This window comes from Python bivittatus, unplaced genomic scaffold, assembly GCF_059951505.1.
Source record: "Python bivittatus isolate LINGU-HERP-01145 unplaced genomic scaffold, Pbiv_v1 ctg000410_np1212, whole genome shotgun sequence".
Classification (NCBI taxonomy): Eukaryota; Metazoa; Chordata; class Lepidosauria; order Squamata; family Pythonidae; genus Python; species Python bivittatus.
In genome coordinates this window covers 15,989,212-16,006,680 of record NW_028277067.1, presented here as the reverse complement: position 1 = coordinate 16,006,680, position 17,469 = coordinate 15,989,212, and the positions used below count along the sequence as shown (strand labels likewise).

The 17,469-nt window shown below is 38.2% G+C and overlaps 1 protein-coding gene across 1 annotated transcript; it reads right to left on the bottom strand.

Annotated features, from left to right (window-relative positions):
• Positions 1-2,548: 2,548 nt before the first annotated feature.
• On the bottom strand, positions 2,549-14,854 carry LOC103054624 (matrix metalloproteinase-9). Its single transcript, XM_088143601.1, has 9 exons — positions 14,788-14,854; positions 13,754-13,903; positions 12,999-13,163; positions 12,366-12,530; positions 11,064-11,210; positions 6,103-6,294; positions 4,703-4,858; positions 4,344-4,410; positions 2,549-2,821 (listed from the first exon to the last, which is right to left on the bottom strand). Exons 1-8 carry the CDS (start codon positions 14,852-14,854, stop codon positions 4,388-4,390), a joined length of 1,065 nt encoding a protein of 354 aa, XP_087999727.1. The 3' UTR covers positions 2,549-2,821; positions 4,344-4,387.
• Positions 14,855-17,469: the final 2,615 nt, after the last annotated feature.

Sequence of the window (17,469 nt, the reverse complement as noted above, 5' to 3'; positions counted from 1 at the left end):
TCTCGTTTATTTCATGTGGACTCTCACAGCTATATGCTCAGCTTCACACAAAACATATGCATGTCATGGCCTTATCGAGTGCTCAGTAACTGTTGCACTGTTCTCTTATTTGAAAGTTTACAACTGTGTTTACAACTAGTAGTTACTACAATTTTTTCTTTGGAATATAGGTGGGATAGGAGAAACAAGTCTGACTTTTGCAGGTACCAAAATGTTAGTGTTGTACAATTCATTCTTGGGGATTGAATACTATTTTAAAAATTGCTACTGCCTGCCTCGGTATCTGTATACTCTTTTCAATTATCCCCAAGGACTGATACATTAAAATCTGGAAGTCAGTGTGGCAGGAAACAGAAAGCATTATGGAAGACGTTCATTGCTTTTTTTTTTTTAAAGAAATTACAGGTATTTAAAAAGGTGTGTACATTTTAAAAAGGCTTGAAAAGATTTGTGACTACTGTTATGGGGGGAAGGGGGAAGAGGAAATGAAATTTGAGTCATCTTTGCAGTCAAGAGCAAGAAGGGGTCTGTTTCTTCAGACTGTTTGCAAAGATTCACATGAACTCAACTTCCCCATCTTTGTAAATGTCTCACAAAAGCGGTGATGTTTGTTTTCCATGGCAAAATAATTGTCTTGCCTTCTCTATGTGAGTCCACGATGGCAGGTACAAATAATTCAGGTGGGAGCCTGTCTGTGTTCAGCTGTACCCATGAAGGCTGCCCACAGTACTAGGGACGGTGTGGCGGTAAGGCCAGTGGACTTGATAATCCCTGCCCTTTTCTTTCTTTTAATCTGAATGATTGCCTAAACAGCACTTGAGAAGTTGTATATATAGGAAACCACTTTCTGATCAAACCCGATCCTATGACCTCTGTATTATGACCTCTGTATTAAGCTCTCTAAAAGGTCAGGCTGAAATTAGACAAATGCCAGAGACTGCACACACACAAAGAATAACACATTGCAACTGACTGAGCTTTGTCTTTCTACCTCTGTCAATCAGCATGCCCAGCCTTTTCTTCCCAGTTCTCTTACAAAGGCTGGCTATTTTCTAGTAATTCAAGTAAAGTCAATCACTGATTGATTTGTTATGTGCCATCAGGTCATTTTCAACTCCTAGCAGCCACATAGATTTTCTCCATGACTTTGGACTCAAATACATAGAGTGAATAAGAGGATTTTAAATATTAACATTCAATTGAAACCAGAACTTTTCCTCCTGGGACTGATGGATAAATCCTTAGAAAAGAGCCATTGGAAAACTGTTTTTATATATGATAACTGCTTATCTTGGAACACTAGAACACTGTTTTTATATGGAATAACTGTAGCAAGATTATTGTATGAAAGATTTGGCAATACCTACAGCAGAGGAATGGTTGGTGAAGATGACAGAACTTGCTGAAATGGCTAAATTGATTTGTTTGATTAAAAAATTGGATTAGATACTAAAAAGATTATACTCCACTTTTTACCTCAACATATTTGATTTTGATCTTTATCCTTGGTTCACAGTTTATGAAACTAATCCCTTTTGTAAGTTTGCAGCCTTTAGTTACTGTAGATAGTTTAGGTTAGTTAGTGGAGTCCTTGGGATTCTCTGAGCTTGGTTGTTTTCTTGCAAACGTTTTGTTACCCAGCTAGGTAACCTCTTCAGTGCTAGAATGGAATGAGGACCCTAAGGACTCTACAGTTCAACCTGAGCTACACATATTCTCTTCTATTGACACAATTAGTTTCTTCATCTTTAAATTGGAATGGGGCAGGGGAGTTCATTCCCACTAAGTCTGATATCCTAAGTAATAATACTTTCTCAGCAAGTTTAAAAATTCAATTATTGCAGCCATCAATCATTAAATTATCAAATTAGGTTATTGTAACATACAATTTTTTTTAACTCAGTTGTTTAGTTGGTAGTATATCTGTTGCTATTACTTATAGTTGCATCAAAATAAGAAACTACAGTGTAAATGGCCAATGTTAAGTGAGACAGTATGCTTAAATGCAGATGTCCAAAGTATTGAGTTATAAGTTCTTGATAATCATGACTTCTTGGTTACATGGGCCATGTTTTTCCAAGTAACCCTAAAATATTTCAGATAGGTTCCCAACTAAGCTTCTTTGCCTCTATCAGTTTACTCCAGTGAGCATTAACCAGAAATTATAAGTCATTATCACTCATCTGGGGAGGGAAGGGAAGAAATACTGTATTTACTTCTTTCTGCCACTAACTCTACAGGCTAATCAAGCTGCTGACATATCATGAGGGACCAAACTCCCCATTCTTAAACTCTTCTGTACAATCAAAGGATTAGAAACTTGTTATGTTTTTAAAATAAATGGATAACTAACAATGTGCTAGATTTAAAAAAAAAACTATGCATCATTAAGGGATGAAACAGATGCATGGAAGACGCACAGCCATATAATCACATCAGAATTGAAATATGAAATATTAAGACTTTAATTTTAGGAGCTATGTCTATTTTATGAGTGAAGCCAGAATATGGATTAACCAAAGTCTTGGTCTAACTCAGATCCCCATGCTCAGACAAAGCAGCATTCAATCTCATTTAAACATTATTCTTCACATAACTAAAAGCCAGGAGACAAAATGTCATTCATGCTGAAGTGATTCATCTACAGAGATCAAGGGCCAAGTAAAATACAGAGCAGAGGCTTCTAAAAGACTTCATTTTACTTGTGGCATCAATGAAAGTAGGTAAAACCAGAAGTAGATGGGTTAAATCCTGCTGCCAAATTAGCATACAGTAGTAGAAATCACAGATGTCGAAGATACTGGTTGAATGGCTTCGTAATCTGGAAAGAGAAGCAAATTGTTCAATCACACTCATGTGCGCACTCACATAGGGTAGATGATGGACAGGACTAATAAAGTGAGTGACCCAAAAGGCTAGTGCTCTATTCCATAAACACTCATAATGGCAAAGTTCCAGCTTGCAAGTAAAAGAAGTTTTGGGATACATCATTAAGGCCAGATGTGCATATTATGGAGTTGGGCAACCTGGGAAGATATTTTCACCAGGATCCTTGGTAGTTGAGGTGCAGCCAGTGTTGAAAGCTTTCCTTTCAACTGGGTAAAAGGGGAGTAGCAGGAAATGGAGCAGGATGCCTTTGGAGAGAAGCATTTAAATATGTGCATCTTCATTGATGGGAACATAGAAATATTTAAATATGACAGTTAGGCTCAGGGTACAAAAAACAAGCTTTTTTATGGTTTGGTATGGTGGGGTTGGGGTTTTGGTTTTGGTTTTGGTTTATAAAAAATGGCTTTCTGAGACTGATTAAAGCCAATAAGTAAAGCCAATAAGCTTTAAAACCAAGTAAAACCAATAAGGTCTCTTCCCTTGTTTCTTCCCAAATTAAGCCTTTCTCATTCCTTCTGTATCGAAGCACTAAGAACATGGCATCCTTAAAGGTAATCCTAGGGTTCTACCACCATTTTTCAAAAAGTAACTTCCCTGTGGAAAAGGAAAGGGACCCTGCCTACTTGCCCCTCCCCTAACACTCTGCACACCTTCTGCCAACAGCACCATTTCTGAAGTATATGCATAAATTTCTGCATTTTCTAGACTGTCCTTACATCAGCCACCTACACATAGACCTTGTGAAGATTTCCATTGTAGCTGCCATATCGGTATCTAGAGGAGGGAGTGGATAGGGCTGGGAGGTGGTACCAGGATGGACTAACAAGTCCTGCCTCAATTTCCCCTTCTATATGTTAGATGTACAAGTGGGAGGGACTTTGTTCAGAAGGCAACGTGCAAGCCAAAACTTTAGCATTAGGAATGTCTATGGCAGTTAGGGTTTTTAGCTTGGAGAAGAGAAGAGACTGGAGAGAGGTATATATACAGTAAATACCACACATGCTAGAGAAACTGGAAATCTAGATGTTTTTCTCCTTTTCTCCCCATGTTAGAACTTGGGTTCATCTACTGAAACCAAATGCATGAAGATTCAGGACCAATCAGAATAAATATTTCTTCCATAATATATAACTAAACAGTTGGATTTGCTACAGGAATTTCTACCAATTAAGTAGTTTTTATGGGGACTAGAAAAAATTGTGAAAGACCAGCTATCAATGGTCATCAGTCTGGTGGGCTGTTTAGTGCCTCCTGAATCTCAGGCAGCTTAATACTTTAAATACCAGCTGCTAAGAACTGTTATCCTTTTGCCAGGGCTGGGAGTTTTCTGGATATATTTAACTGGCTATTATGTGACACAGACTGCTGGACTGGATGGCTTATTGGCCAATCCAGCAGGGCTTTTCTTACATTCTTATAAAAAAGAATAAAATACGGAATGCTTTGACATCTACCTAACTGGCAGATTATTAGCTGCTTGTTTCAGTCTTCATGGCTGCTACGGATCTTCACTTGGTAAATCTGTTAAATTAAAAATAAAATTGTTGTGAAAAGGAGAGAAAGGAAGAAGGAAAAGCATAGAAACAAAACTGTTCCAATTGGGGAAGTGAGAATTTGATAAAGACAAAAGGCAGTTATAAATCTGTTCTCCCAGTTTTCATCTAAGCCAGTGTTGTCCAAACTTGGCCACTTTAAGATGAGTGGACTTCAACTGGCTGGAGAATTCTGGGAGTTGAAGTCCACTCATCTTAAAGTGGCCAAGTTTGGACAACATTGATCTAAGCCTTTTGCTTTGACCAACTCCTGTTCTTACCTGAAGGCTCACAGTATCTCCACTTGCGGTCTGTATCATAATTGCTGGTGAGGGAGCACCAGAGTTTCCAGCTTGATGTCCCATCTGTTGTACAGGCTGAGTAAACCTTTTTTTTGTAGGTGAAAGGAAAAACACAGGGCTCTTTTGATTCATCTTCTCAGAAAATAATTGGAGATAAATGTGTGTGGGAGAGAAAGAGAAAAAAACATGAGATCCAAACTCTAAAAGCAGAGGAATGCAATTCCAGTCATGCTATATTCAGTTAGAGCTGTGCAGTCCTGGATGGCAAAAAGGTACAGTGGGGCATATGGGGGCAGAAACGGAGCCCCCATCTACAGCTCGTTAAACCATCTTTTTCTCCAGAATCTTACAGCAGCTGCCAAAGGCAGTGGTGGAATCTTGGGGAAAGATGTGGCTGCTTTAAGGAGATAGAGATAGGTGTTTTGTGTCCCCAAAGTTCTTTAAGCCTTTCAGCTTTGAAATCCAAAGTGCTACACAGCCCTACTTTTTAGAATATATGACCACTTGGTGATTTTTTTTCCTAAATCATAAGAAAAAACAAGCAAGGTTCATTTAAAATTCAAGTTGTGTTAAATTTGCTTCAACTATCTTCTTTTTCATGAACCTATCAACATATCAACATAAACATATAAATACGCACATGTACAAAGTAATAATACAATGGAGACCTTAATATTAAGTAATTAGTTCAAGACTGAAGCTACTATCATATAAGTAATACTTCGATGTGAATTGCAGTGGTTCTTATTTTATCTTATACTCAATTTTGAATGAAAAGTTAAATAATCTTATGTTTGTAACATTAACATCCTAAATGTCAATTAATCCTCGTAGAATTTTTACGTTTCTTTTTTGTGGGATCAATAGCAAGCAGCAGGAAATGGTGGCACTAGAGCTGAAACTACCCACCTAGCACCCAAGCCAGCACTGGGCTGGCAGCATTTGGCATAGACCCAAGTCCTTGCCATACAGGGGATCCCACTATCACTCTTCCTTCTTGGTTTTGCTTTTGTTCATCTGCTGTCTCAGAATATCAGACTAAATATGTCATTATAAGTGTTTGGGATTTAGTAGGAGCAATTCTTAAATGTGGATAACCTTTTGAATGGATATAATGGGGATAAAGAGTAATTATTTGGCTCACACTTGGTGGGAAGAGAGAATGCAGCTGCATAAAGTTTATTCCTGGGAATATGTATTTTCACTTCATGGAAAGCACTCACTGGAGTCAGTGAGGATGGGGAAATTATTTCTCCAACCCAATAGCCCTTTGACTTAAGAATTAGTCTCAAAGCTGCTTACTTTTGAGTAAATGTAAATAAAATTGTGTGCCTGAACCCAACTATTTATCATCATCTGGGCATCTTGGAGCTACCTGCCTTTTTTCTTTTTCAAACGTGTATCAGCACAGAAGCTCCATTTCATGTCCACATCAAAGTCCTCTGTAGTGGCACACCAGAATCTCCCATTCTTCTCATTCTTCTCATCCTCATCAATGCAAGTGGTAACCATTTTGCCTTTGTAATTGAAAGGAAAGACACAAGACTGGCCATTGGCGTTCCCACCATATTCTGTAGAATGTAGGGAGGATAAAAACAACATTGGGAAAGAGTTTAGTTCAGTTGTCCAAGAAAAGGAAACAAAGCAAGAACTTAGGACTCTGGACTACACTGGGTTGGGACTCCATTTTGGGTTAAAGAGCATCACATTGGAACATTTTCATGTTTTAATCGGGGAGAGAGGCTCCAAGAAGAAGAGTACTTGGCTCATGATGAAATGACCTCACCAAAGGAGAGAGATCCTCCATTTCTTGCCAGTTTGGGGAAAAGATTAAATGAAAAAAATATTATTTATTTATTATATCAATTCATATGGCCACCCAGTGTCTTATACTTGTGACTCCAGGTGGCTAATTGATTAAAAAACCACAATAAACAACAAATGAACCACAAAAACCAGTATAAATATAGAGTGTTTGAGGCTCATAACCCATCTGCAACAAACCCAGGAAACACATAAAACAGGCCACCTGACATCCTGTCCCATGCCCAGGAGAACATCCAGCTCATATGTTTAACACTTTGCAAAAAGCGGAGCTTCTGAGGAATAAATGGTGGACTGAAGATGGCTCCACAGAAAGTGGACCTGACGACTGCAGCAGAATGAGAACAGCCAGCAAGTAGACCAGCTCTTCAATAATTCCTCTGGACAAGGAGAAGACATGAGATCACCTACAAGTGCTCCAGAGAGTTGCTCCTTGCCAAGAGACCACAAGACAGTGGTCTCCAGTAGGTTTAGAGCTCTGGGAGATGAGGGAATAATCATCTTGCTCAAGCTGCAGTCAGCACCTTTGAAAGGACACTAAGTTCACATACTTCCTTTTTTAATCACTGTTGGAAATTGTTGTTAACAGCTTTTCAGCTATTAGGAAACTTTAGATCAACAAGTTTTATAGCACTGGGTGAGTTTTCTTCAAGCCTTAGTGAAAGAAGTCTTAACTACAAGTTTAAGAATGTAAAAAAAATGGGGGGGGGGGAATAAACAGCAAAAGACTGATTAAAACTTTGATTTTAGAAAGTTACAAACAGACTAAGGGTCCAGATAAATTTGAAATGAGATTTTGGAATTAATTATAAGTAATCCATCCTGTGGGAAAATGCTTTTGTTTTGAATTCTTTTAAAAAACATAGTAAGATAAGACTTTAAAAATAGGACACTAGACAGAACTAAAGATTACAGTTAAAGAGAAGAACACTCAAACTTGACTTATAAATACAGAATGAAGCAAAATATTTTAATATTGGACATACTGAAGGATATTTTTAAACAATGGACCCAGAAGTTAATTTTAATAGTGTCTGGCTTGATTGATAGACTGTGTTTAAAAGATGTTATAGAAGAGGAACAACTTCTACCTGACAAGATCGAGACTGATTTGAAAGTGGATTTAAAAATGACAGGCTACAATAATGACATAGAAAAAGATGTTACAGGACATACAAATGAAACCAGCTGATGTCTTAATAATTAAAAGGGATATACAAATAACAAACCAAGAGAGTGACCTGGATAATTTTCCTATCTTGGATTTACAAAACAGGCTTGTTAAAGTTTTGAAGAATTTTGTGAGAAGGGACAGAAAAAAATTAAAAGAAATCAAGTTCTGCAACATTATTTGAAGGGACTAAAGATCAAGATTGTTAGAAGTAAAAGGAAGGAATATAAAGTTAGTTTATTTAACAAGGTTAAAATAGATATGTTGTTATCTCTGGTAACCTTTAATGGACTTTTGCTGACATCAGGACTGAAATGACGAGGCTTAATGTATTTGTTTATAGATAAGAGATGGGATACGGGAAGGAGAGATCATTTCTAGTATTTTAAGAGAAGGTAATAAGTTACTAAAATTGTTTATAGTTATGATGAAGGGGGAAGCCACTTCTTTATATATTATTTCCTTTTTCTTTATTAAATTATTTTATTTTCCTTTCTTTTCTATTTCTCTATTTTTCTCCTTTTTTCTTTTCTGCACCTTTTTCTTTTTATTCTTTTTTAGTTTGTATTAGTTTTTATTGTAATTGTAATCTTTAATAAAATTACTATAAACACCTTGCAAAAAACAAGCAGGGTTGGGGCCATACAAATCTTGGGGTGGGTGGGGGAGTAGGTAGTTCCAGAGGCACAATTCCTGGGTCCTGCCACGTGGCATTGTTTCATACATAGGACTTAGAGTATGCCCGCTCAGTCAGATCTGGTGGGATGGGCAAAAATAATTGGAGACAGATGATTCATTCCTATCTCATTAAGGGCTTTGTAGGAGAAACTAGCACCTTGAATTGCATCCAGAAACCTATTGGAAGCCACTGTAGCTCATGGAATAGTGGAGTAACATGGACCTACAAAGATGCACCCATAATGACTTGTACCACTGGATTCTGGACCAGTTGTAGCTTCTAAGTGGTCTTTAAGGGAAGCTCCATGTATAGAGCATTGCAGTAATCCAGCTGAGAGGTAGGTGATCAAGGCATGAGTGACCATGAGCAGTGCCTCCCAATCCTGAAATAGATGCAATTGGTGCACAGGAAGGATTTCTGCACAGGCCCTCCTGGCTATATCCACCACCCTCTCTTTAAGCAGTAGTTGCAAGTGCAGGAGGAACCCCAAATTGTGTACCAGTTAAATCTGGGGAAGTGCTATCTCATCTCAAGAACTGAAGATAGAAACATCTTCTTGCATTTTTTCCTATCTTTCCATTCAGTGAAAGAAAAATTGCTATAGAGTTTTCTTTCAAATGAGAAAAGAATTTTGGAGAATTTTTCATAGATGGAATGTGATGTTCTTGCATTTAATTTGTGGCAAAATTAAGTCTGTGTTTAGGTAAATGTCATGCCTTTCATTGTGTGTGTGTGTGTGTGTGTGTGTGTGTGTGTGTATAATGTGTGTGTATGTATCTATATCTATATATTTATACAGTCATGTGAAAAAGAAAGTACACCCTCTTTGAGTTCTATGGTTTTATGTATCAGGGCATAATAAAAATCATCTGGCCCTTAGCAGTTCTCCAAAGTAGTTAAATACAACCTCAGATGAACAACAACACATGACATATTACACCATGTCATCATTTATTTTACAAAAAGAAAGACAAAATGGAGAAGCCATGTGTGAAAAACTAAGTACACCCTTACTGCTTCCATAGGTATGAAGAGGCTAAGTAGCAGCCAGGTGCTGCTAATCAAATGCCCTTGATCAATTGATCATCAGCAAGTGTGACTACCTCTATAAAAGCCGAAGTTTTAGGAGTTTGGCTGGTGTGGGTCTTCCGGGCTGTGTGGCCGTGTTCTGGAAGTTTTGTTTCCTAATGTTTCGCCAGCACCTGTGACCGGCATCTTCAGAGTGCAGGAGCACAGACAGGAGCAGAGCCTTTGACAATACATTTTAGGAGTTTGCTGGTCTTGAGCATTGAGGTGTGTGTTAACACAATGCCAAAGAGTAAAGACATCAGCAGTGATCTTAGAGAAGCAACTGTTGCTGCCCATCAATTTGGGAAGGATTATAAGGCCATTTCCAAACAATTTAAAGTCCCTCCTTCTACAGTGAGGAAGATTATTCACAAGTAGAAAACATTCAAGACAGTTGCCAATCTTCCCAGGAGTGGACATCCCAGCAAATTCACCCCAAGGTCAGACTGTGCAATGCTCACAGAAATTGCAAAAAATCCAAGAGTTACATCTCAGACTCTACAGGCCTCAGTTAGCATGTTAAATGTTCAAGTTCATGACAGTACAATTAGAAAAAGACTGAACAAGTATGGTTTGTTTGCCAGGGTTGCCAAGAGAAAGCCTCTTGTCTCTAAAAAGAACATGGCAGTACGGCTTAGGTTTGCAAAGTTGCATCTGAACAAATCACAAGACTTCTGGAACACTGTCCTTTGGACAAGCGAGACCAAAGTGGAGATGTTTGGCCATAATGCACAGTGCCACATTTGGCAAAAACCAAACATAGCATATCAGCACAAACATCTCATACCAACTGTCAAGCATGGTGGTGGAGGGATGATGATTTGGGCTTGTTTTGCAGCCATAGGACCTGGGCACCTTGCAGTCATTGAGTTGACCATGAATTCCTCTGTGTACCAAAGTATTCTAGAGTCAAATGTGAGGCCATCTGCCCGACAGCTAAAGCTTGGCCGACATTGGGTCACGCAACAGGACCATGATCCCGAGCACACCAGCAAATCTACAACAGAATGGCTGAAAAAGAAAACAAGGTGTTGCAATGGCCCAGTCAAAGTCCAGACCTCAATCTGATTGAAATGCTGTGGCAGGATCGCAAGAGAGCTGTGCATAAACAAATACCCGCAAACCTCAATGTACTGAAGCAATGTTGTAAAGAAGAGTGGGCGAAAATTCCTCCACAATGATGTGAGAGACTGATAAAGTCATACAGAAAATGATTACTTCAAGTTATTGCTGCTAAAGGTGGTTCTACAAGCTATTGAATCATAAGGGGTACTTAGTTTTTCACACATGGCTTCTCCATTTTGGCTTTCTTTCTGTAAAATAAATGATGACATGGTGTAATATGTCATGTGTTGTTGTTCATCTGAGGTTGTATTTACCTACTTTTGAGAACTGCTAAGGAGCAGATGATTTTTATTATGTCCTGATACATAAAACCATAGAACTCAAAGAGGGTGTACTTTCTTTTTCACATAACTATAGATATAGATATATGGATATATCTATACTAAAAACAGATCTTTGAAATAAATTTTCAAATATCCTGACAACATTGTCATCACTCCTCCACCCCTCCCCAAGCAGACCCATCCCCTTACCTTGAAGGGAACATGCTTTCCATTTGCTGTCCTTATCATAGTTTGTGGTTGTGGCGCACCATAGCTGATCATAAAAAGTCCCATCTGTGGTGCAGGAGTAGTAGGATTTGTTCCTGTATATGAAGGGAAAACTGCAAGGGGCGAGATCTAAAGAGGAAACCCAGCAAAGAGGAAGAAGCATTGATTGAAGCAACATAAAGGGTTGGTGTGAGCATTAAGGATGAGCAAGGATTATCTTCATTCTGTAGTCAGAAATATCAAATGATCAAATTCTATAGATAATATACATTAGGAGTAAAATAGCAAGTGTAGCAAGTAATGCAAATGATAAGATTAGAAATCACATTGCTGTTTGGGGGCATAGAAGTAAAGAACACAGTACTGAAGGAGCATTTTCCCAAGGGGTATTTTTTAAATGGAAGCCAGGATGCAATAACATTGAAGTGCAGTATTGATTTATTGACAGGTTCAGTACCAAGGCCAGAAAACAGAAGCCTAAGAGGGGTGGGCTTACAAACTCCCTTTATATGTTTATGCAGATTATATGTTTATTTAACTGCTCATGTTTCAATAACATACTCATTAATTATGAGACAGGCCATAGTGGTATCACTTTAATTGATAAGGTTAACCTTGCTGATTGCATATAAAATATTTAATGATGAGTGGAATGAATAAAATCATACTTCTCTATGCAAAGAGAACAAAGGGCCTAAAAGTCTCTAACTGAATTATTTTAGATCAGACACTATTTAAAAATCTTGAATTCCCAATACTAACTCTTAAACTTTTACAACCAGCTTGCATGCTGGTGGTTAACACTTTCACTTATCTTAGCATTTTGTTACCTTAGTGCAGCTGAGAATTCCAAGCACCTAATTGCTTTCTGCTAAGTTTGCAATACTGTTTATTTAAATAATATATATGAGTTAGGTCCAAAGTTGGACCCCTCAAATTTTCCCCTACAGCACATAGAAAAGCAGCCATAAAAATTAGGTAGCCACTGGCACCAAAGCACATGAAGAACAGAGGTTTAATAATGGAGAAGTTTATATGGCAGCCAATAGATTTTTTTTTTTTTGGACTACAACTCCCACAATCTATTGCTATCAGCTACGCCAAGCTGGGATAGCTGGGAGCTTCACATCTGAAAGCACTAGGTTGCCTCTTCCAGCCATGAAATGAGTTGTTTCTCATCTATCAAACTGCTCTTCTTCCCACACCTTGTCCTGCTTTCACTGCAGCTGGACTCAAGTTACATCCATGCTTTTTCTGGCTATTTTCATTCTCTGTTTTGCTTACCTGAAGGCTCGCAGTATGCCCACACAGGCTCCTTATCATAATTACTTGAAAGAGAACACCAAAGCCTTCCATCAGATCTCCCATCTGTTGTACAAGTTGAGTAAAGCCTATTTTCAAAGATAAAAGGAAAGACGCATGGTCCAGTAGGATAATTTGCATCAAGTCCTGGAAGGAGAAGAACAGGAGTATGACCATCTGCCGTATCTATTAAAGTCCTTCATCTAATACAGTGAGGGGGTTTTTAAGTGTAATCCTCTGCATATCAATTCAGAAGTAAGTCCCCTTAAATTATGGGTAACAGGATGCAAAGTTATATCCTGTGTTCCATTAATACCATCAAAGAAAATTTGAGATCAGTGGGAAAAAATGCTTAGCTTTGGCTGAATCAGGGCCTTAATTTTACCCTTCCATTTTGCACTGCACAACTCTCCATTGAACGATTGATAACAAAATCCTGTCTTCCCAAAATGCTTAAATGTACCTTTGATCTTTTCTATTGTACATGCAAGTTCCTAATAGTTGTTGTTGATGCTCAGCACAACCCAGAAAGGGGTATTCTGGGTAAAAGGTCTCTTTGACTTTAATTTACCATAGACCATGGCTTCTAATCTAATAGTCCTCTATTTCACTTACTGGTATCAGCACAGTAGCTCCACTTCTTATCCTTATCATAGCTCCCAGTTGTAGAACACCAGAACTGCCCTTTATGTTCAGATTTGCCCGTGCAGGTGTAGTAACTATGGGTCATGTAAACAAAGGGGAAGACACAGGGTTTTCCTCCTGAATTGCCTCCATATTCTAGACAAAGAGAAGAATAAAATGTAAATACATATTAGAGCATGTGTAAATACATATTATACATACAGACATTGCTGTCTTTATCTAAGATAGGGGTGGGCAACTGAGGCTCTCCAGATATTTTAGATTACAATTCCCACAGTCCCATGACATTGGCTGTGCTACTTGGGACTGATGGGAGTTGGAATCTAGGAAATTTGGATTGCAGAGAAGGTTCTCTTCTAATAGTGAGATTGTCACTGGCATAATAACCTAAAATGGAAAGATCAGAGGAACAGCTACATATTACACATAAATATACATATTGAATTGCCAATTATTTAATTCAATGACTTCCTAGTATAGCTCTGAGAATGGGAGTTTGTCATAGAATGGTGCAGTCAGTGGTGTAGTACTGTAACTAATTTTTTAAGGCAGATCATTAGGACTCAACTGTTCAGCATTTCTCAGCCAACATAGCCAGTAAACATATGAAAGGGGAATGTTTGTATCTGCCGTCCCAACACTTAAGAAGAGCCCATGTTTGGGAAGGTTGCATTTAATCCCAAAACTGCTGGTTGTAGTGTCATTGTACTGGTTATACCTCTTACCAGTAACAGCACATTGTTTCCACAGGTGTTTTTCATCATAGTTGTCAGTTAATGCACACCAGGGCAGATCCTTGCCGGAACCATCTGTGGTACACGAAGGATAATATTGTCCCTCATAAAGAAATGGAAAAACACATGGTGGAGGTGCTGCTGAAAAGAAAAAAGGAAAGGAAAATAAAAGCTGGGCTGCTCTGAAGAGAAACAGTGGTAAAAAGAACAAAGAATGGGAAGAGTAGTTCCACAGCTTTCTCCTTGAGATCTAAGGAGTTCTGAGGCTAACAGGTCTGAGAGCCATTTTGGGGCAAAGGTTGTTGAGTTTGGCCAGCAAAATATGCAGGAGGGTCCTCAGAGCAGCAGGCTTGGCTTTCCCAGTTTCAAAGCTGTTAAAAAGATGCAAATGTTTATAACACCATCAATTGTTGCTCAACTGCACCACCATGCAGAGTGCCCTTCCCGATACTAGTCCCCTCCTGAGAATATCATGGTACTTGGTGCTTCAGCAGTATCCAAGTATCCAAGCTTTCTAGTAGAACTGTTTAGTCCTAGTAGAGACCATTTAGATACCATGAAGTCTCTAAACCAGGGTTCCTCAACCTTGGCGACTTGAAGATGTGTGGACTTCAACTCCCAGAATTCCCTAGCCAGCCATGCTGGTTGGGGAATTCTGGGAGTTGAAGTCCACACATCTTCAAGTTGCCAAGATTGAGAAAACCTGCTCTAAACAGTACCTCAAAGCTCACGAGGACAAAAGTTTCGCACATCTGTTGAATTTTTTAAAGCAGCTTCACTTTTTCCTAGAATCATATGACTACTTTAAATAAAATTGAAACATTAAAACAGAACATTGACCAAACTGGAAAGTATCATTTCTGATCAACAGGAAGGTCAAGCAGAAGCTTTATACATTAGCCAAATTAGACTGTTTTTTTTCATACATACATATGGTATGTGTATATTTATCTTGGTTTGTGTGCTCATGAGAAAAACAGAGACTTTTAAAAGCTATAGCTATTATAAAAGATTCTAGTCCTTACCTTCATTTCCCACAAATAATGCTGTGAAAACCCAGGTGTACATAAGGAACATTATAGAAAAGGCCATTTTCACTCTTGGTCAGGGAATCTGACAGGTGTGAAAAAAGTGAACCATGCTCATTTTTTTTACAAGGTCTGCTTGGCCACATCTTCCTTCCAGAACTGCAAAAGATGATGTTCAAACACTGTCTTAAATGGAAAGCGAATGGATTCAAATATGTTAACCCTTACCATTTCAGACAACATGAGGTTGCTGCTCCTATATTCATCCATAAAGCCCTCCAGTTCTGTGCTGATTCAATGGAAACAGAGCAATGGGTATTCCAAGGATTGGCAAATAGTCAGAGGAGAGAGACCAGGCCGGCTGCTGGCTACTTTTTTTTATAGAAGTTTCACAGAGGCAGAATTCAACCAGTGAAATTGTACAGTTTGCACAAATTTAAATAATTTTTTTTTAAAAAGCCATGAAAATTACTGCAGATCAAACTGCTGTTGTAGGGATGAAAGATAAGATTAGTAAAAACAAAGATTTTCACAATATTTTAAAGATTAACCACTTTTATAACCTCATTAGCTTTTGTGGATCATAGACCTTCTTAGTTCACACAATAATGAGTTATTGTGTTCATTTAAATACAAATGATTTCTTTCTGTTGCATTATAAATTACAATTCATTAGTAACTTCTGCAAGTGTTTTGGAGTGTATGCCCAAAGCTGGAGGGAGGGCGGTGAGAGTGCATTTGCTTTGGAAACATAGCTTGTTTACCTCCGTGATAAAGAATGATTGGACTAGAAGGTCTTCCAAAATCTCTTCTGTGTAAATTCTTCCTCAACCTTTAAAGTAACCTATCAAACTCAGTGCCAGAAAAAGTGAACCACTTCTGCTATCCAGCCTGCAGGCTCAGTCCAGGATGATAGTGAAAATGGCCAGGGATCATTTTAATATATTCATGGAGTCTCTCTCTCTGTCTCTCATTCTCCATCTCTTTGTCTCTCTCTGTCTCTCTCTCTCTCTCACACACACACACACACACACAAACCCCTATATGTCTAGGGCTGGCTCTATCCAAACAGTTCTTGCAGGGAAAGTGAAGAAAGCAGGAGGTTTTTTAAGTAGTTAGTAATGCTGAAGGCGTTGCATGAAATCAGAGAAGCTAAGGAAGTTAGGAAAGCAATATAATCCAAACTTTTACTTTGTTTCACTTAAAAATATTGATGCTTATGATCAATATTATAAATTGATTTATTCTGAAAAGCTAGTTCCCAGCCAACAAACACTGAAAATCTTTGCCTGATATAAATTTATTAGTGATAGTACAGCACAACCACCCGCATCTTAGCCTCCTCCATGGGTTACAGTAGCTGGGTTTATATATCACAGTAAACCATGATTTCTTTAACTATGACATGATAAATAAATCACAATTTGTGGGTTTACACACCATGTTAAGCCACCACTATATTTGGATTTACACATTTTTAGTTAAGAGACAATGAAGCTGATTGTGGTTTAGTGCAATGTATGAAACCTGTCTTTTCTGCAGCCATGAAATTTCATGGCATATGTTCATGCAACCTCAAGAGAAGTTAAAGAACCTAGTGGCTTTATTAGAACTGTATACTAAATTTGGTTAGTGGTGATCTTGTTTTGGTTGTGTGGCTTAGTATGTTGTGTAAACTCATCTTTTTTATTAACTTATAATTAATTCATTTTACTGTCTGAACCCCAAACATGGGTTAATTTAGTAACCAGGTTAAGCACATTGTATGAATGCAACCAGCATGTGGCCTTGAGCCAATCAATATATGTTCTCCCAACCTACTCAAAGGCCCATCGTGCCTATGAGAGAGAAGAGTCAAAACTAGGTATGCTACCTATTATAAAAGGTGGGTTCTAATAATAATACTCAGATCTGATATCAGATCTGCCAATGGACATTTGAGGGAACTCACTTTTCTGCCAGGTTTTGACCTCGCCAAGCTCTCCATCTGCTTCCAACTGTCCAACTGTCCCCTAGAATCCTGCTGTCCAATCAGCTGTCTGGCTTGCAGAATGAGCCAATCTCCCGCTACATAAAAAGTCACCTACATTTTATGCTATTTTCTCCCAGGCCCTAGGCTGGGATAGCTTCCTTGTGGGAAGTCTTTGTATAAGTTTTCTGTGTTGCTGGCTGGATTTGCCAATTTGTTTTTTTTATTTTTTCCTGTTCTTATTTCTCTTGTTTCTTTTCTTATTCTAAGCAATCATCTTTCATGGTTCATGTTCAAGCCTAGCACAAATATTTAAGTAGCAGTAAATGGTTGGGGGGAAATGGAAGGTAATTGTTATCGAAAGTTCCTCTTCACAATGTTTTATTGTGCTGTTTTATCTTGCTTTTTATATCTTTATTCTTGTAGTTTCTGGATAGGTTTATGAAATAATTCAAGACAAAGAATAACTTGTGGAGTTCTTGGTGCTCTCTGAGCTTGGTTGTTTACTTGCAGATGTTTCATTACCAAACTAGACAACATCACCATTGCACAATTACACAAGCAAACAACCAAGCTCAGAGAACACCAAGAACTCCATGGTTCAACCCTGAGCTACAGATATTCTCTTCTATTGAAAGAATAAATTATTATTATCTCTTTCCCTCTCTCAAGTTTGATCACACCCATCCGTATTTTTAATACTAAAATTT

Coding starts and splice junctions, on each gene's coding strand:
- LOC103054624 (XM_088143601.1), bottom strand. CDS start 14,854: ATGGCCTTTTCTATAATGTTCCTTATGTACACCTGGGTTTTCACAGCA. Junction 13,904..14,787: donor ATTATTTGTGGGAAATGAAG/GTAAGGACTAGA, acceptor TTTTCTTTTCAG/CAGCACCTCCACCATGTGTT. Junction 12,531..12,998: donor GAGCTACTGTGCTGATACCA/GTAAGTGAAATA, acceptor TTCTCCTTCCAG/GACTTGATGCAAATTATCCT.